Here is a 21,705-nt window from a genome sequence, read left to right as displayed (position 1 = left end):
TACTACTTCTGCTCTAGCTAACTCAGGTTCAAAGAAGTTGTCGCTACTCCTTGCTCCTTCTCCTTTACAGAGAAGTCCTTGCTCCCAATCTTAACTCCCAAGTTAAGAGTGACAATTAGATCTTTCAGAAGATTCCATCCACCTCCTCCATAGCTGCCTCTTCTCATGTAACAGCAGAAAGTTAAGAGGCCACGCCACCACTCCTCTGGTAGAGAGGAGAGAATCTTTCAGTAGGAAAGCCTTCTGCAGATATATTGAAACACTGCTTGTTTCAAGTTATTATGTAATAAAAACCTCTCTCCTGTAACAGAGGTACTGATGAGGTTCCTGTAGGAGCCTCAAGAAAGAAAATTACTTGCATGAACTGTTATTCTCTTAAAACATGTTATAATAAAGATACACTCTTGGTCCATGATCCCAGCACATGACTGGAACGGACTCTCTTAACCTTTAAGCCTGCCTTGAAAAAGGATATTTATACCTACCTTGAAAGGATTAGATTTTTATCAGTAAATGTCAGTAGACAATTTGTTTCACCCTACACACACAAGCCAACAAAAAATATTTGCATTGATAACAACAGAAATTTACAGATAGGCAGAGTAAGAAAAATGCTGTTTGAAAACTTAGAAGTTTGATTTAGGTATATTTACTGTGTATACTTAATAATAATAATTAATGGAGATATCCTATCTCCTAGAACTGGAAGGGACCTTGAAAGGTCATCAAGTCCAGCCCCCTGCCTTCACTAGTAGGACCAAGTACTGATTTTTTGCCCTAGACCCCTAAGTGGCCCCCTCAAGGATTGAACTCACAACCCTGGGTTTAGCAGGCCAATGCTTGAACCACTGAGCTATCCCTCCCCCCCATCACTTACACATGTGATGTTGATAATTTGTGTTTTAACAACTATAAAGCTTTAACTTTTTGAATCTCAGAGTCTGTCATTAAATAATTATTGTCTGACCCCTCCTATTGTCTGATCCTCCCAAAACTTCCCACAACTGTGAAAATTTCAAATCAATAAAACCTGGAAAAAGCTTAAAGCCCATAATTTTGCATGATTTTTATTTTTATCAGTTTAAATTTTCAAAGTATTTAAAAACAAACATTAATATTAACTATCAAGTTATAAAAAAAAATCAAGTTCTGCCAACCCTATTCATACCACTGGACCTATTCCAGTGCAAAAAAATCCTAGTGAAGATAAGCCCTTAGATGTCCTGTGCAGCTAAACCCTCTCTGTCAATCAGTGGCATATTTCACCTTTACTAAGGGAATGTTGTTGCCCCTACTTATTCAGTTTGTTCTGTTTTTCAAGCAAAAAGGTAGAAAGCACAAACTTGTTCCCCTGTCTCTGTAAAGAAAGTAAGTTGCAGAATATATCTGTACCACAGCATAGGATTGTTTTATTAAGATATAATTATTGGAATGTCAGAGTACAGAATCTTCAATTCCAGGCATTTTGTAGAGTGCCATTCAAATTAAGCAGCTTTGAAGAAAAGATGATAATGCAAATCCTTTTACAGTAGCTCCTCACTTAACGTCCTAGTTACGTTCTTGAAAAATGCAACTTTAAGCAAAATGATGTTAAGCGAATCCAATTTCCCCATAAGAATTAATGTAAATGGGGGGGGGGGGAGGAGTTAGGTTCCAGGGAAATTTTTTTCACCAGACAAAAGACATTTTATGCATACACAGTATAAGTTTTAAATAATTTTTAACAAACAATTTAATACGGTACTCACCAATGATGATTGTGAAGCTTGGTTGAGGCAGGGGCATAGCGGGGTTGGAGTGCGTGGGCTTGCCCTGTTCTGCCCGCCTAGTGTTCCAGCCAGGGAGCGTGGTCAGGGCGCGGGGGGGCGGGGATGGGGGTGGGGGGGGGGGAGGAAGGTGGAGAGGCTTGCCTGCACCCTGGCTGGAATGTCGGATGGGCAGAGCAGGGCAAGTCCCCGCGCCCCGACCCTACTTCCCGGCAAGAGCGCCAGGCGGGTGGAATGGGGGGAGCCAAACAACATTATGAGGGAACATTGCAGGACTTTAAAGGAGTATGTTCTCTAATAGATCAGCAACCTAATAGTGAAACAACATTAACTGGGAGGATGTTAAGTGAGGAGTTACTGTATATGTTTTCATCCCAGAGCACTCATCTTCACAGTGAAGACGTGACTACATGAAGTGTTGATTTTTTCCTTACCATTGCAACTCCTCTCCAACCCTCTCTGATGCATCTTCAGCCAGTACTTTATACATATCATCTTCTTCAAGCTTTCGTTTGTGACCAGTAACAAATAAAGGATTCAACCACCTATTTAAATATACAATACAAATTTTTATATTCAGGCAATGGAGCAGAAAGACTAATTTACTTATATATTACTTTGATTTCTCGGGTACTTACAAGCCTCCCCCACCCTATTACTGTGGTAACTGAGCACTTCACAGTCTTTACCATATTTATCCTCACAACCCCTGAGAGGTAAGAAGTCACCCTGATTTTACAGATAAGGAACTGAGACACAGAGAGACTCAAGGTATGTCTACACTGCAATTAGACAACCGCAGCTGGCCTATGTCAATGTAGAAGTTGGGGCTCGAGCTGCAGCCTGAGCTCTGGGACCCTCCCACCTCACTGGTCCTAGAACCTGGGTTCCAGCTTGAGCCTAAACATTTACACCGCAGCTAAACAGCCCTTTAGCTTGAGCCCCATGAGCCCCAATCAGCTGGCACAGGCTAGCCATGGGTGTCTAATTGCAGCGTAGATGTACCCAAGGTGACTTGCCCAACGTTACACAGGAAGTCTGTGGCAGAGCAGGGAATTGAACACTGGTCTCTCAAGTCCTCACCCCCTTCCTTCCTCTCCACTGTCCGGACACTGGGTATTGTATACTCTTACCAGCATAGAAAGCAGGAAATAAAGAATATTTTGACAATCAGTCCCTTTTAAAAGGAGTGGAATTCTGACTAAGTAGAAGAGCTTAAAATTTCCCATCAATAAAAAACAAGTCACAAAATTTATAGCAAGGAAATATACATTAGAAATGACACTTACGAAAATAAAGTCAGAAAATAAGATAAATTTGTATCGCTATGGGACACCCTATTATAATAATATTTTGGGACTAAAAAGAGATAGAAGTAATAACAATTCTTAAAATCTTTTAACAGTTTTATACAACAATTCTAGTGATATGTCCAATTAAATCTATAAACTCTATAAACTATAGCATGTAAACTAGACAAACCAAAATGTAAAACATTAAGGTAGAGACTGAAATCCCACACACATACTAAGGAATTGTCCACTATCAGACAAAACATCTAAATCTCAAAAAACAAAAGAACTATATACTTCATTATCATCTCCAACACAGTCTTCATGAATAACTTTGGGTAGTTAACTAAAGTGCTTTGGATAGAAATAGAACTGAAGGAATAACTGATTTTGCATTCAGTGGCAGAACTGAAAAATGCAGAAACAGAAAAAAAAAATCCTCATTTCGGGTTCAACCCCAAACCAGAATTTTTTTTCAGTTTCTCACAGAAATGAAGGGAAAAAACCCTGAAAAAGTTCAATTTGAGTTAAAACATTCTGCTTCTGAAATTAAATTTTTTGAGGGTGGGGTTGATTTAGAAGTATAAACATTTTATTTTGAAAATGTAAAGTAAAAAAAAAAAAACATTTTGACTTTTTCAAAAATTTTCTTCATTTTTTTGGCCAAATCTATTTGCCAGATTTGACCCAAATTCGCAAATAGTTTTGGTCAACTCAAAACTGTTGTTGGTGGTTTTTTCATCCCAAAAATTTCACCCAGCTCCAGATATAAAGATGATATTTTCTGGTACTCCAATATCGCCAAAGGCACTGCCCTGCTCAAATTCTGTCGATGTCCTATCCTGAATTATTTCTAGACCTGTATAAAATACTTCCTCTGCCAGAAATCCAAGGAAAATAAATAACCTTTAATTCCAAGCTCCGCCAATTGTGGGTCACTCAGGAGACACATCCGGTTGTGAGGGGACACAGACACCTTATTTTAATTATGCTAGGCGTGTAGAAAAACATGTAACCAGACATTTCAAAGCTGCTGAATCTTCATCAAAGAGTCAAGAGAAATCTTGCAATGCCTCATGGAGTTATAAATATATGTCACGAGAAAGTATACGGGGACACATTTCACAGCCTGAGAGCCATTCACTATATATATATGGAAAGAAAGAAGCTAACCTCAGCTAAGCAGAATATGGATGCAATACTAGCCAAAAGATTTACTCTGTCTGACCTGATTAGGCTTTTCAAGTTTAAAAATATAAGAGAAAACTGCTATTCAGCTAGCTCACTCACAAATATAAAACTTGATAATTAAAATGTTCAAATTGTGAAGTTTTAAATGTAGAATGATTGTTAAGGGAAGTGTTTTGCAAATACATTACAAAGTGTGCTATCAGTATTAATATTAATAAAAGACATAGTAAAAATGCAATTAGGAAGAAATGGACCGATTAACAAAGGGACATATTTTTCTAAGAGCTCAGCTCCCATTTAGACATCAAAATAAGTGGCCAGATTTTCAAAAAATTCAGTATATTAAAAAAGCTCTTCTGAAAATCTTGCCAGAAGTGTCATAGTGGGAGTTGCTGAGTACTGAGCACTGAGCACTGTAAAATATGGCCCCAATTATGGGCACTGAGTATTGATAACGTGGTCCACAATTTGTAAGTGATAGCAGAGAGAGTGGGGCCATGTCGACACTACAGAGTTAAGTGGACTTAAGTAATATCGATGATCATAAGTCATTTAATGCCATCGGTTGTGCATGTCCACACAATGCTCCTTGTGTTGGCGGAACACATCCACAGTCGTTGCTCTTGCAATGATAAAGAGGTTGCATTGTAGGTAGCTATCCCATTGTGCAACTCGCCACCCTCTGCCGCTGGAATCTCTGGGAACAGATCGTAGTGCATCATGGGAACATGCTCACTGTCCCGTGATGCAGTTCTTTCCGTCCCACCATTCCATGGGCTTCCTACTTCATTTTGTGCCATTTTTCTTACTCTGCCTATCTGTGCCGTTTTCCAAAAGTCCTTGTAAACTGTGTGCCCGCCATCTCTGCCTGACAACATGGATCCTGAGCTGCTGACCAGTCTGGTGATGAGCATTATGAACACAATGCAGCTGGTCCTGCAGTATTTCATGAGCAGAGATTCAAAACAGAGATTGACATGGAATGTATTGCTTATTAGCTTGGAACATGCATGGAGGGCAAATATATAAACATAAGCAAATGAGTTATTAGGCTTGCTATAACTGATGGCCTGTTGTATGCTAGAGGCTGTGATTCAGCTATATAGTGTAGGACTAAGGTGATATCTGATCTACAGTTATACAAGGCTGTGATTCAGCTATATTGTGTAGGACTAAGGTGATATCTGATCTACAGTTATTTTGCACTGTCATTCTCAGAAACAAATGAGTAACCACAAATGGTACCACACCACAGGATTGCAAGAAAGAAGCTAGGGGGGAGGGGAGCTTTAGCAATTAGGTTGCTATGCAGTATCTAAGCAGTTAGACTGAATGCCAATAAAAATGAGGTAGGATCAGAGGCTAAAATAGGGAAAGAACAAGTTAAAAATTACTTAGACGAGTTAGATGTCTTCAAGTCACCAGGGCCTGATTAAATACGTCCTAGAATACTCAAGGAGCTGACTGAGCAGATATCTGAGCCATTATCAATTATATTCGAAAAGTCATGGAAGAGAGATTCCAGAGGACTGGAAAAGGGCAAATATAGTGCCCATCAATAAAAAGGGAAATAAGGACAACATGGGGAATTACAGACCAGTCAGATTAACTTCAGAACCTGGAAAGATAATGGAGCACATAATTAAGCAATCACCTAGAAGATAATAAAGTGATAAGTAACAGTCAGCATGGAGCAGAACTGGATGGCACTCCATCCCCAGCCCCCATGGGGGCTGGCCCGGGCCCCAGCAGTGCCCCCCCCCCCCAAACATTCCTCCACATCCACCTGGGGTGGCAGCCCACAGTTTGAGGACCTTTGATTTAGATAATGGCATAGAGAGTATACCTATAAAGTTTGCAGACGATAACAAGCTGGGAGGGGTTGCAAGTGCTTTGGAGGATAGGATTAAAATTCAAAATAATCTGGACAAACTGGAGAAATGGTCTGATGACCAAACAGGATGAAATTCAATAAGGACAAATGCAAAGTACTCCACTTAGGAAGGAACAATCAGTTGCACACATACAAATTGGGAAATGACTGCCTAGGAAGGAGTCCTGCAGAAAGGGATCTGTGAGTCATAGTGGATCACAAGCTAAATATGAGTCAATAGTGTAACTGTTGCAAAAAAAAAAAAAAAAAAAAAAACCATCATTCTGGGATGTATTAGCAGGAGTGTTGTAAGCAAGACATGAGAAGTAATTCTTCCGCTCTACCCCATGCTGATTAGGCCTCAACTGGAGTACTATGTCCAGTTCTGGGTGCCACATTTCAGGAAAGATGTGGACAAATTGGAGAAAATCCAGAGAAGAGCAACAAAAATGATTAAAGATCTAGAAAACATGACCTATGAGGGAAGATTGAAAAAATTGAGTTTATTTAGTCTGGAAAAGAGAAGCCTGAGAGGAAACCTGATAACAGTTTTCAAGCACATAAAAGCTTGTTACAAGGAGGAGGGAGAAAAATTGTTCTCTTTACCTCTGAGGCTAGGACAAGAACCAATGGGCTTCAATTGCAATAAGGACGGTTTAGGTTGGACATTAGGAAAAACTTCCTAACTGTCAGGGTAGTTAAGCACAGGAACAAATTGCCTAGAGAGGTTGTGGAATCTTTGTCATTGGAGATTTTTAATGCAGGTTAGACAAACACCTGTCCAGGATGCTCAAGATAACACTTAGCCCTGCCATGAGTGCAGGGGACTGCACTAGATGATCTCCTGAGGTCCCTTCCAGTGCTACAACTCTATGATGCTACATATAGGAATTAAGAAATAAGTGATACAAATTATTACTATGAATGTTTGATGCTTAGTTATGGACATCCCAAAGACCACATATGGCACTCCACATATTGACCTTATAATCAGGGTAAAGGATCAAATATAGTATATATCCCTACTATTACCATAAGGAAGAGTACAAAATACCACACCCAGTTCCCATTTCTTCAGGTTCATCAGGTCCCCAAGACAGTGTAAGTTGAATCAGGACCTGCCTTCTAATGGGCTTATAGACTTTAAGGCCAGAAGGGACCATCATGATCATCTGCTCTGACCTCCTGCACATTGCAGGCCATGTAACCTCACCCACCCACTGCTGTAATGGACCCATGACCTCTGGCTGAATTACTGAAGTCCTTAAATCATGATTTAAAGACTTCAAATTACAGAGAATCCATCATTTACAGTAGTTGAAACCTGTAAGTGACCTGCGTGTCCCATGCTGCAGAGAAAGACAAAAAACTCCCAGGGTCTCTGCCAATCTGATGCAGGGGAAAATTCCTTCCCATCCCCATATATGGCAGTCAGTTGGATCCTGAGCATTTCAGCAAGACCCACCAGCCAGACACCAGGAATGAATTCTCTGTAGTGACTCTGAGCCCATCTAGTGTCCCATCACTGGCCATTGGGGATATTTGCTACTAGCAGTTGCAGATTAGCTACATGCCATCATATGATCCCCTCCACAAACTTATCAAGCTCAGTCTTGAAGTAAGTGAGTTTTTTGTGTCCTCCCATCCCCATTCTCCTGAGAAGGCTGTTACAGAACTTCACTCCTCTGATGGTTAGAAACCTTCATATAATCTCAAGCCTAAACTTGTTGATGGCCAGTTTATATCCATTTGCACTTGTGTCAACGTTGGTGCTTAACTTAAATAACTCCTCCCCGTCCCTGATATTTAGCCCTCTGATGCATTTAAAGAGAGTAATCATATCTCCCCTCAGCCTTCTTTTCGCTAGGCTAAACAAGCCAAGTTCTTTAAGTCTCCTCTCATAGGAGAGGTTTTCCGTTCCTCTGATCATTCTAGTAGCCCTTCTCTGCACCTATTCCGATTATAATTCATCTTTCTTGAACATGGGAGACCAGACCTGCACACAGTAGTCTAAATGAGGTCTCATCAGTGCCTTGTATAATGGTACTAACACTTCCCTGTCTCTACTGGAAATAGCTCACCTGATGCATCCTAGGACAGCATTAGCTTTTTTCAAGGCTGCACCACATTGGCAGCTCATCCCGTAATCAACCAATACACCCAGGTCTTTCTCCTTCTCTGTTGCTTCCAACTGATAAGTCTCATAGAGTTTAAGGTCAGAAGGGACCAGTATGATCATCTAGTCTGACCTCCTGCACAATGCAGGCCACAGAATCTCACCCACCCACTCCTGTAACAAACCCCTAACCTATGTCTGAGTTATTGAAGTCTTCAAATCGTGGTTTAAAGACCTCAAGGTGCAGAGAATCCTCCAGCAAGTGACCCAGGCCCCACGCTGCAGAGAAGGTGAAAAACCTCCAGGGCCTCTGCCAATCTGCCCTGGAGGAAAATTCCTTCCCAACCCCAAATATGGCAATCAGTTAAACCCTGCGCATGTGGGCAAGACTCACCAGCCAGCACCCAGGAAAGAATTCTCTGTAGTAACTCAGATCCCACCCCATCTAACATGCCATCACAGACCATTGGGCATATTTACCTGCTAATAATCAAAGATCAATTAATTGCCAAAATTAGGCTATCCCATCATACCATCAAGTCCCCAGTTTATAGCAAAAATTCTTGTTGTTAGTCCCCAAGGGCATGACCTTGCACTTTCCACTAATACATTTCATCTCATTTCTATTATTTCTGTTTTCAAGTTCGTCCAGATCTTCTTGTATGATATTCTGGTCCTCCTCCTTATTGGCAATACCTCCCAGCTTTGTCTCATCTGCAGATTTTATTAACACACTCCCACTTTTTGTGCTAAGGTCACAAAAAATGTCTAAAAAATAAAAATGGTCCCAAGACCGATCCCTGAGGAACTCCATTAATAACCTCCCTCCAGCCTAACAGATCACCTTTCAGTTCCTTTAACCCCTTTAACCAGTTCCTTATCAACCTTCCAATTCTCATATCAGCACATCCCTCAGGCCGCACCACTTCCTGCAGCCCCCATTGGCCTGGGACGGCGAACCGCAGCCAGTGGGGGCCGCGATCGGCTGAACCTGCAGACGCACCAGGTAAACAAACCGGCCCAGCCCACCAGGGTGCTTACCCTGGCAAGCCGCGTGCCAAAGGTTGCCGATCCCTGCATTAATTCTCGTGACAGATGCATCATATATAAACATCATTGCTGCCTGGGCTATGGTGGTGCTATTAAAATCACACTGGCTTTGTCCTGTCTTATCTTGTTTATCACTTTCTAAATAAGGGGAAATGTGGGACAAGCATACGGTAGACCATGGTCCCAGTGGATCAGAAAAGCATCCAATACTGATTTCTTGTCTCTGCCTGCCCTGGAACAATATCTCTGGCATTTCCTGTTGTTTGTGGATGCAAACAGGTCTATTATCAGGTTCCCCCATAAACTGAAGAGATGATTCACCACTTCGCCCAACAAGGACCATTTGTGCATCTGATCTGATGACCTGCTCAGATGGTACGCAAGGGTATTCTGTTCCCCAGCTAGGTGAATTGCTACTAGATGAATATTGTGTTGTATACAGTACTTCCAAAGACTCTTGGCATCCCTGCATAACTTCACAGAATGAGTCCCCCCATTGCTTGTTTTACTCCTGAGGGAATTCTGTGCCAAAAAATAAAAAATTATGTGTACAATATTTTAAAATTCTGCAAATTGTATTTGTCAATAAATAAATGTGGCTCCAGCATGACAGTGGGGAGCACAGGCCACTGGCTGCATTGAGGTGGGAGATCACCCTGAAGTCCCCACCTCCCCCAGTACAGGGATTCGGCAGTGAAGCTGCCCCTGACACAGTGCAAGGGCCCTGGGCCTGCCCAGAAACACCCAAGGCCCTTGCATTGACCCTGCCCCTCTGCAGCTGTGAGTGGGCAGGCTCAGCCCAGCAGGATCCAAGTGTGGAGGAGCTTAGTGTGGGGGGAGCCAGGTGTCAGGTGAGAGGTATCCGTGTGTGGTAATCTGTGTGTGGCCGGCTCAGTGGGAGGTCTGGACGCATATGGGCTCGTTGGGCGGTTCCGGGTGCAGGGGCAATGGGACTCTGCAGAGGATCCAGGTGAAGTGGTTGGGGCTCAGTGGGGGGGTCTGGGTGTGGGGAGATGGGACTTGGTGGGGGCTCTGGGTGTGGGGGCTTAGTGGGGGGGTCTCAGTGCTAGGGGAGTGGGGCATGATGGGGTGGGGGTTCATGTGCAGCTGGTTGGGGCTCAGTGGGGTGGGAGTCTGATGCGGTCTCATCGGAGGAGTCGAGGTGTTGGGGGATAAGGCTTGTCAGGGTGAGGGTTCGATGGGCCTGCTTAAACGGGAGAGCCCCAGCTGCTGCCGAGGAGACACCACATGCCGGGCTCCTGCTTCCCCCCAAAATTCCCCTATCCCTTTCTTCTCCATCCCCCTCCCCTCACGCCCACATTCCTCTCCCCTTCCCTATTCCACTCCCCCTTCCTTCCCCACTGCCTCTTCCCCTTCTCCTTACCCAGCCGCCTCCTCTCCGCCCCCGCCCTCGGCACTCACTGTTGTACAGAAAACAGGAAGGCTCCCAGCATACAGAAGGGGAGTACAACTGGCACTAGGACCCCGGAGGTGGCATTCAGCTGCAGAATCAGTGAAGCCCAGACACAGCCTCCTTCAGTGCTTGCAGAAATATGGGTGGGGGTGACAGTGGCACATAACCCCATGTGCCCTCTCATGCCTTGCCTTTGTTGGTGGGAGGGCAATCCCCCTCCAAAAAACTGCACACATAGTCGTCCCCCTGTGTGACTTTCCTCCCGTTTTCTGCAGGGAAGCACAGGAATTCTGCCGGGGGGTGGGGGAGAGGCATTTTCTGTGGCCATACAGTCCCGCAGAATCCCCCCAGGAGTATTGTTTAGATAATATAATGCTGCCATATTGTCTCTTACTACCTGAACTGCTTTGTTTTTGAGTTGAGGCAGAAAAGACCTTAGAGTTAGTCTGATTGCTCTCAGTTCTAAAATACTGTTGACCGGTGATCTCTGACCAACAACTGGTTGGTCAAATGGGCTCCCCATCCCAGAATAGATGCATCCATGGTCAGTAATACTGACATTGTAGGGGGATTGAAAAGTGTACCCTTCCTTGCATTTTGATTGTCTGTCCACCACCTTAATGAGATTAACACTTGTTGTGGAATGAACATTTTTAATGCATGACTTCTAAACTTGGTTTGTAATTCTTTGCTAACCAGAGCTGAACGTCTCATCTGAATATGAGCATAAGAAGTCACTGCTCTGGTTGATGCCACCAGACCCAGCAACTGATGGAAGAAAAGAATGGACTGTCTTGGTAACTGGTGGAGGAGATATATACATCTTTTTATTTTGATCTCTCTCCCCTCTGGGAGAAAAGCTATCCCCATAGTTGAATCCAACATGGCTCCTATAAAAGAATCTTTTGAGCAGGGTTTAGATACGACTTTTCCCAATGTCTCTGTAATCCTCGACTGACAAATAGTGAACATATTTGAAGTACATGTAGTAAGATCCCTTCCTTGTATTTTATTAACCAGTCATCTAGGTATGGGTATATATACATCCCCTGCCTCCTTAGGTATGCTACCACGACAGGCAGATACACTGGGTGTTGTGGACAACCCAAAAGGGAGGACCTTGTATTGAAAATGGTCCTTTCCAACAACAAAAAGCATAGATACTTTTGATGACATGGTCTTATAGGAGTGCGGAAGTATGAGTTAAGTCCTGAACTTCAAACCAATCCTAGAGGGAAAGAGAAGGTATTATAGAAATTAAAAACAACATGCAGAAGCAAAAATTATAAGTGTTTAATCTCCTTAAATCCAAAATACAGAGAAGGCTCTCCGTCTTTTTTGGAGATTAGAAAGTAACGTGAGTAAAACCCCTTCCCTCTATGATCTTGCAGAACTATCTCTATCACACCTAAGTGTAGCCTCCCTTTTCAACAAATCACGATGACTGTGATCTGTGCCAAGGTATGAAGCAGGTGGGTTGTTGGGGGAAAGGATTTGAATTGAATTGTGTAACCACATGAAATAAATAAATAAATAAATAATTCTAAAATCCACCAGTCCGATGTTATTAACTCCCACTGGTAATAAAAATGGGACAACCAGTCCCCAAACTGTGGATACAAAATCTCCAAGTGGACTGGCTTGAAATGCTGTGTCCTCATGTCAAATCTCATGTCTCAGAGGAACTGCAGAGGATGAAGACCATGAAACTTCCCCTTTATTATTGAAAGTTTTAAATTTCTCTCTCTGTTATAGCCAGTGTTGTGGTGTATAATTTTGAGGTTGGAAATGATATGCTCTTCTTTGATAATTATACTGAAGTGAATGTTGCCTTTAATACTTGTATAATGAGTTGAATATGGCCTCTTCCCTGTATTAAAGAAACTTAAAAGTCTAATAGTAGATCTTACATTTTTCATTTTCTCTAGTGGTTCATCAGTTTGAATATTAAACAGTCCTTTATCCTTCAAATAGAAGGCCCTCGAACCTCATTTTTGTCTCATGGGGAAGTCCCACTGATCTTAACCATGTGTGTCTCCTTAGTGAGATAACTGAAGCTACTGATCTTGCTAAAGTATCTTAAGAGTCAAAAGCCACTCTCAACTGTTGCTTAGTAACATTGTAATTCAGACAAAATGGCATTTGATAACTCTTTGTGTTCCCCTGGAAGTGCACTAAGAAAAGAGGACATTTTTCTCCAGAGATGATATTGGTACCTAGCCATGACAGCTTCAGAGGCAGATAGGTACATGTTTAATGTAGCTGAAGAAAGTATTTTTCTTCCTAACACATCCAGCCTCTTCCCTTTCTTATCCAATGGAGTAGAGTGATCTTGGGCACCTTTTGATCTGTGAAGTCCCACTTCAAACACCAACAAATGAGGAGGTGGATGAGTATGAAACATAGCAAGTCCTTTTTGAAGGAACTTATATATTTTGTCTGCCTTTTTACATAGAGACTGGATGGTTGAGAGAGTTTTACAGGCTGCCTTTGGTGGCTGAAGCAATCCCTCTAACAAGGGAAGTGAGGCTCATTGACTAGACGGTGTCCCAAAATATCAAAGATAGGATGTGATGATTCCCCCACAAAAACAGAAGGAATATCTTATCTCTTTGACATTCAAGATACTGACTCATGAAAGGCTATAGCATCTTCCAATGGTGATAATACTGAGATGTTCCCCACATTTTCATATGTTAATTCTGAGTCAGACTGACAGCTCCAGTTCAGATAATATTTCTATAGGTGGCTTGTTCTGAGTAAGCTGTGTTGGCTGGTCCATATCTGTTGGATCTGACAACTGAATGTCCTGCTGATACTTTCTTGCTGAAATCTGTCCCCATACATCGGTTTGTTCCAATAAGGTGCCAGAAATGGCCTGTGAGACCACTTTACCCAAAGAGGTACGTGCCATTCAGGCCAAAACCCCATTGATGGATCCCTCTGGAAATATCTTTGTGCCCAGAGATTCACTGGGGCTGCATTGAACTGATTATAATAAATTTTCTCTGGTTCTCATCTGTGATCTGCATCTCTATTCTGGCCCCAATCCATTTGTGGCTCAAATGGGACCGGAGACGACAACCTCCTTGAAAAAAAAAAGCAGAGAGATGTTCTTCTCTGGGGACCCCAAAGGGATCCATGGAAGAGGCAGCAGCAGAGAGCTCTTGACCCTTTCCTCTTCTTTGCTGACTCTCAGAGAAGTAGTCAGCCTGACTGGTTGTAGTAACATGCCTGGTGTGTCCTGAGATGCAGTATCTGGCTCAACTGTCAACAGAGACGGAGACGGATCTGCCCGATGAACTACTGCTATCACAGTAATACTGTATGGAGCTGACGAACTCTCATCAGTTCTCTTAATTGGATCTTTAGATCTCACTCTCAGGACAGTCTCCATAGAGGAGTGGCTCCTAACTCTGCTCTGACAACTTGAATCAGAGCCTGGCTCCATAATGAGATTCTGTCCCTGGAAGTCCTTCTCTCCCAGATTGGCTCTTTGTAATGGGGCCGACATCAAGGATGGCTGCACCTTTTTTTTCCCCCCCCCTCGGTATCACAATTGAGCCTTTGAAATGAGACAGCTCTGGAAAGAGTCTGTCACTCATTCAGATCTTTTCTTTTCTTTCTTTTTTCCCCCCATATCCTTAGCTTTTTAGGATCCCGCACCTGACATAGAAGCTGAATCTCGCTTCTTCCCTGCTGAATTGGCTGGAGGCAGAGCCAAAGCCAGTCCCTGAGAACATACAAACAGCCATATTGGGTCAGACCAAAGGTCCATCTAGCCCAGTATCCTGTCTTCCAACAGTGGCCAATGCCAGGTGTCCACAGGGAACGTACAGAACAGGTAATCATCAAGTGATCCATCCTATCACCCATTCCCAGCTTCTGGCAAACAGAGGTTAGGGACACCATCCCTGTCCATCCTGGCTAATAGCCACTTATGGACCTATCCTCCATGAGCTTATCTAGGTTTTTTTTTTTAACCCTCTTATAGTCTTGGCCTTCGCAACATCCTCTTGCAAGGAGTTCCACAGATTGACTGTGTGTTGTATGAAAAAATACTTCATGTTGTTTTAAATCAGCTTCCTATTAATTTCATTTGATGACCCCTAGTTCTTGTGTTATGAGAAGGAGTAAATAACACTTCCTTCTTTACTTTCTCCACACAAGTTATGATTTTATAAACCTCCATCATATCCCCCCTTAGTCATCTCTTTTCCAAGCTGAAAAGTCCCAGTCTTATTAATCTCTCCTCATATGGCAGCCGTTCCATACCCCTAATCATTTTTGTTGTCCTTTTCTGAACCTTTTCCAATTCGAATATATCTTTTTGAGATGGGGGTGACCACATCTGCATGCAGTATTCAAGATGTGGGTGTACCATGGATTTATATAGAGGCAATATAGTGTTTTCTGTCTTATTATCTATCCCTTTCTTAATGATTCCCAAAATTAATGTTCGCTTTTTTGACTCCCACTGCACATTGAGTGGACGTTTTCAGAGAACTATCCACAATGACTCCAAGATCTCTTTCTTGAGTGATAACAGCTAATTTAGACCCCATCATTTTATATGTATAGCTCGGATTACATTTTCCAATGTGCATTACTTTGCATTTATCAATATTGAATTTCATCTGCCATTTTGTTGCCAGGTCACCCAGTTTTGAGAGATCCTTTGGTAGCTCCTCACAGTCTGCCTGGGACTTAACTATCTTGAGTAGTTTTGTATCAAAACTCCAAAAATCCAATTAAGACAACTGCCTGCCACTGTCAGTGCTTCCTGCAATAAAGTTGCCTGGAGCCTGTTTTACCTCTTTCCTTGCCCTTGTGGTAAACGTTGAGCAGATCGGACATTTAGAGGAAGAATGCTCTTCCCCCAAGCATGCCAACTATCTGGTATGTGCATCTGATGCTGGGAAACCACCAGGCATGAGAAACACATCTTTCGAATTCAGGCTTCTTAGCCTTCTGATCCATCATGTTATCCTTTATCTCTAAATAAAACTAGGTAACCCCGTGTACTAATGTAAACCTATCTACTATGGATCCATATAGCAACAATGTAATGATCCAGCTGGTGATGGTTGCCCTAGAATATCCGGAGTTCAGTAATGAGGGCGGGGGGGGGGGGGGGAGGAGGAAGGGGCGGGGGGGGGAGGAAGGGGCGTGTGGCTGTTCCAACGGCTACTGCGAGTAGAATTTTATCGTTCAGGCTGCATCTATCACTGCATCCCATGAGTAGAAATATGCAGAGGGCACTCAAAGGAAGAACTACCCATATTTTACGTTTTGAACACTACTGAGTATACTGCTAACACTTAAACAGTAATAAGCAGTTTTGGATCTAAGAGAGACGTGGAATTCGACGCAAGATAAATCATAGCCAATATTGTGTTTTTTGGTTCTTCAATTTTTGTGTCAATTTCAATTAAAACTTCATCACCACCCCAAAGTCACATAATTCACAGGGGATTACAAATCTTGTTCTCACAGTTTACAGATCCTGGAATACAGATAAAGGACCAAAACAAACAAAAAAAAGGTTTAAACCAAACTGATTATCACTACTGACAGAGTCAAGTGAAACAGATTCAAATGTACAAAATAGGATTATATGTAGCTGAACATCTACCAGAAGTCAAATGTTCACAGTATCACAGCCCCATGGTACAACCTCATTTAAGATTATTAGATACCAGTGATATGTGCCTTACATTTGATTAGATCAGAGCTCTATCCCCCAATAAGGATCTTTAAAAGCTGTTGCTACAGATAATTTAAGAATTAAAAATCAGTTAAGAGACCAGAATATCTCTGATATTCTAGATTGTCCTTGTAAACCTTTATCATAACTCTCTAGATAAAGGAACTCACGTTTTAAGGCTTTTTTTAAAAAGTGAAGCTTTACAGCTAAAGAAAGGTTAGATGGGTGTTTTTCCTTTTAAGTGAATTTATTCCTTCAGAAAGGTTTTGGTTTGAGACATCCCAAGATTGAAGTCCCTTATTTGTCCACGGAACAGGATCAGCATAAGCAACAACAGTGCACGCTTCATTACCCCTTTAGTGTGTCTCAAACTTAACACTAGAATGACCACTTTTGGGGGCAAGAGTTCAGTTGTTATTCTTATTCAATCCCTAGACTATTTACTAAGAATACCAATAGGAATACCAACTGTGAATGTGAATTGTGTGGCATAGACATCTATCAATTTACAATTGAACTGAGACCATCTTATTTCCCACATGCTACTGCAGAACCATCAAAGAATAATTAATTGCAGTCACTGCCAACCTGGACTGGACTTGACCTGATAACCTAGAGGTTAGGTTTCTGTACTCCTATTAGCAAGACTCAGTCATCCAGATGATAAATCAGGAAATTCATCAGGAACTCAAGTCTTAAAAAGAGTAGGCTCCTCATATTTTTTTCCTTTCCTCACCTATGGGCTTTTTGTCATGCTACCTCTACTGCGTGGAATGATTCCACGCAGTAGAGGTAGCACTGGCCAACTACCATCTCATTCAAGTCCCCATTTAAAAACATACTACTTGTACAAAGCCTTTAAAAGTGTTCCTCCAGAGTAATTTGCATATATTAAAAAGGGGGATGTTATTGGAAGAGGCCCTGAGCATCCTCTGTTCAGGCTGAGACTACATCTCTTCTCTAATATAAGGGATTAGAGCAGTGGCTCTCAAACTTTTTTTACTGGTGACCCCTTTCACATAGGAAGCATCTGAGTGCGACCCCCTTATAAATTAAAAACACCTTTTAATATATTTAACACCATTATAAAAGCTGGAGCAAAGCGGGTTTGGGGTGGAGGTTGACAGCTCATGACCCCCCCCCCATAAAAACCTCGCGACCCCCTGAGGGGTCCCGACCCCCAGTTTGAGGGGTTTCTCCTTGTTTTAAGGATTAGAGGATTGTGAATGAGTGCAAAGGCACCACACTGATGAGGAAGTCACCAGAGAGGAGTTGTGAGCAGGCCTAGCGCCCGCCCCTCCAGCTCCTAAGAGGACTCTTTTACAAGGATCAAGGACAGCACTCTGGAAATAATCCAAGAAGTAATCTGTGTCTTTAAGGGGTAAAGACAGAGTCACTTGGCAACCTGACACAAGCTCATGAGATGTACTCCTTTATAGGAGTACAGCTCCTCAGAAACACTTACTCCTCTAAGACACCATCCAGAACATTGTGACTGGAAGAGGGGGTCATTATCTGGACCAACAGTTCTAAAATGAGACTATCCTACAAACATGGACTTGATGGACAAAACTACATTCATACTCCCCTTGGTATGTTACCACATGACATATCTTGGTCATCCTGAGTCTCATATAAAAAAGCTTCTCTGGGATTCTAAGATCACATACAAATAATCTGTGGCTTAATAGCTTCAAGGCTGTTCAGGGAAATGTTTGACTTCTTCCAGCTCCAATTACAGTGATTACGCTGACATTTTGACAGGCGGGGGAACCTCACTGTAGGTTATTAGTCTCTGAAGAAACAGTAACTATACATAAGTCATTGGAGGGGGAAGTAGGCCCTGAATGTTCTGGGGCCTTAGAGTTCTGGGGCCTGATTCTCCTCACACAACAGCATCACATCAATGTGACTCGTGGGCCGAATTCTGCCTGCACATGGGTGCAACTCCTATTAACTTGAATGGGACTTGCACCTGTGTGAGGACAGAAGTGGGCCCATTGACCTCAGTTGAGTTAATTTTCTATTACAGTAACTCCTCACTTAAAGTCATCCCGGTTAACGTTGTTACATTGCTGATCAATTAGGGAACATGCTTGTTTAAAGTTGTGCAATGCTCCCTTCTAACGTCATTTGGCAGCCGCCTGCTTTGTCTACTGCTTGCAGGAAGAGCATAGGATTACCATACGTCTAGATTTCCCCAGACATGTCCGGCTTTTTGGTGCTCAAATCCCCATCCGGGGGGAATTTCCAAAAAGCCGGACATGTCCGGGGAAATAGGGAGGCATAAGCCAGGGTCCGCCCGGCCCCAGCACGATCCACTGGGTCCGCAGCGCAGCCCAGCCATCCCGGCTACATTGTAGTGAGCTTGGGCTGCAGGGGCGGAGGGTGCAGGGGGGCGCAGGGGCAGGGCAGGCGGGGGGCGCAGGGGCTGCAGGGCAAGTGGGGAGCAGGGGTCTCAGAGGCTGCAGTGGGGCGCAGAGGCTGTAGGGGCGGGGGGTTGCAGGGGGGCACAAGGGTAGGGCAGGTGGGGGCGCAGAGGCTGCAGGGGCTGGGGGTGCAGGGCGAGTGGGGAGCAGGGGTTTCAGAGGCTGCAGGGGCGGGGGGGTGCAGAGGCTGCAGGGCTAGTGGGGAGCAGGGAAGCACTTAGCAACCCCCAACCAAAATCAGAGCGGGAGGGAGGAGGGGGAATGCAGGGTGCTCAGAGGAGGGGGCAGAGTTGGGGCAGGGACTTTGGGGAAGGGGCAGGGCCGGGGTGGGGTTGAGGTGGGGCCGGGGGGTGGGGAATGGGCAGAGTTGGGGCAGGGCCAGGGCCCCCGTGGAGTGTCCTCTTTTTTCAGTGCTGAAATATGGTAACCCTAGAAGAGCAGCCCGTTGCAGCTAGCTGGTGGGGGCTTGGAACCAGGGTGGACCGGCAGCCCCCTATCAGCTTCCCGCTCCCCTAAGTTCCCGGTGCAGCAGCTGCCTGCAGTTCAGCTGTGTCCCTACCCCCACTGCCATGTGCTGCTAGTGCCCTCTGCCTTGGAGGTGCTCCCCGAGACTCCTGCTTGCTGTGCGGGTGGGGAGGGACGGAGGGAAGAGGGGGGCTAATGTCAGGGTGTCCCCCTCCCCCCTGCTCCTGTCCCCCCTGCTCTATGGAAGATGGGGTAAGAGGGGTGCAGGAGCAGGGGGGAGGGGGACACCCTGACATTAGCCCCCCTCTTCCCTCCGTCCCTCCCCACCAGGACTCAGGACAGAGGGAGCTTGCAGCAGCTGCATCTCAGCAAGCTGATCTAATTAACAAGGCAGTGTACTTAAGGGAAATGCGCATATCTCCCTCCATTCCTGCTGCCTTGTGTAGAGAGAGTTCACCCTGGAGGGCTCAGCCAATTGCTCGTTTATCATTTAGCAGTAAGGGAAATATCCCACCCTCGGACTCCTCCACCTCAACCAAGCTGCACAATCATCGTCACTGTGTACCAGTATTAAATTGTTTGTTTAAAACTTTTATACAAACATATATATATATAGTCTTTTGTCTGGTGAAAAAAAATTTCCCTGGAACCTAACCCCCTCATTTACATGAATTCTTATGGGGAAATTGGATTCGCTTAACATTGTTTCGCTTAAAGTCGCATTTTTCAGAAACATAATTACATCATTAAGTGAGGAGTTACTGTACACAAGTGTAAGAGAGAAAAGAATTAGGTCCCTGCTATGTTTTTTGGAATCAACACTGTCAAGCCAGGTGTTTTCTACACAGAAGAATAGGATCCTATCTCCTAAATCACAAAGCCCTGCTATTCTGAGATTTGACAGTGTTCCAAAAGGCATTTCTTCCCTGACTGGAAAGAACTTATTACAGAGAGACTGAACTGGCAGTGAATCACTTGCATGGTCCCTCAGTCTAGGGATGGTGGATCACTACACCACTTCAACAGTGAGTATCTGTTATATTGAGCTCAACAACAGCTAGTATTTAAAAATGGTTTTCACTTTGTAGGAGAAGTCTGCAGAGTTTTCCAGAAATTGCATAAAGGATTTATATTATTACATGCATAATTAGCCTGTGGAATTCACTGCCACAAAACATCACTGAGATCAAGCATTTAGCAGGATTCAAAAGAATAGTAGATATTTATATGAATAATAAGGACATCCATCATTACATTAGGTAGTATAAAGAAAGAAGGATGTAAACTACTAACTGCCTGTGTTTAAGAAGAAATTCTTAGCAGATTATTCTATAACTGTCCACTACAAGGATTCTTGCACCTTCCTCTGAAACATCTGAGGTGAAATCCTGCTCCCACTGATTTCAGAAGGACCAGGATTTCACCCCTGGACTTTGTCACTAAGGCAGATACTAGACATGCTCAAGAGATTCTGATGCCCTAGGCAAAACTTCAGCATGCTGCCCTCCTCCTCACAGGCTTAGGGTGGCAGATTTGGCCTGGCTGCCCCTCAGTTATGACGAAGAAGTGGCTAGGCCGAATCTGCTATCCTATGCAACTGCTCAGTTTGCCTATAGCTAGTGCGCCCCCTGATATCAGACTAATCTGACCACTCTTCTGATCCAATATGGCAATTCTTCTGTTTCCATGCTCTTTATTTTCAAATTACATAGAAATGTTACTGCCTGTGGGGCTAAAATACCTAACAAAAGCCACATCCTGTATGTTTCCACAAACTTTAATTCCTCATGCAAATGGATTTGGAAACTACATTTTTCCAATTCTCCTTAAGCCCATTTGTAAATTACTTTACAGGAATCATCTGTTTATACTCAGTGTCCAGCTGTTTTTCAGGAGTTGTGCAGGAACAATTTTGTTTACCCAAATTTTTCCCTTGCACTCAGATTTTTTTTTCAAGTAGTTTCTTAAGGCACTGCCGTAAATACTGAGCTAAATATACAACATGCATTGGGTGCCCTTTAATTATCAGCTTTGTAATTTGATTACAAAAAGCAATAAAGTTTTCTGGCATTATTTCTTCTTTGTGTGGTTCTATTACCTTCTAATTTTAAGTGCCTGCATGCTTTCTCTTACTGACTATTCCCTTATTCATTTATTGAATCAATGCTCTGGCCCAGTTTGGAAAAATCTAGTGTTATTTACCATTTGGTTGTTTTTATCCCCAGAAGTATTGATAGAAACTACAACTTCATTGTTCTTACATACAATAGAATGTGTGAATTCTCAGTAAGTAAGCTGTAACATTCCTATTATTTTTTTTATTATTCCCTTCTAGTTTTCTTTAATAGGCTCACCTCTTCTCTTTCATAACTTTATTTTTTATCCCACATCCAAACCACAGA

General features: G+C 43.2%; 1 protein-coding gene across 1 annotated transcript in view; it reads right to left on the bottom strand.

Annotated features, from left to right (window-relative positions):
• Positions 1-21,705, bottom strand: part of ABCC4 (ATP binding cassette subfamily C member 4 (PEL blood group)) — a 225,654-nt gene that overhangs the window by 181,016 nt on the left and 22,933 nt on the right. The window contains 1 exon segment of the mRNA XM_005305004.4: positions 2,201-2,311. Coding sequence (XP_005305061.1) covers positions 2,201-2,311 — 111 coding nt within the window.

Source organism: Chrysemys picta, chromosome 1 (assembly GCF_011386835.1).
Source record: "Chrysemys picta bellii isolate R12L10 chromosome 1, ASM1138683v2, whole genome shotgun sequence".
NCBI lineage: Eukaryota > Metazoa > Chordata > Testudines > Emydidae > Chrysemys > Chrysemys picta.
This window is presented reverse-complemented; position numbering and strand designations above follow the sequence as displayed.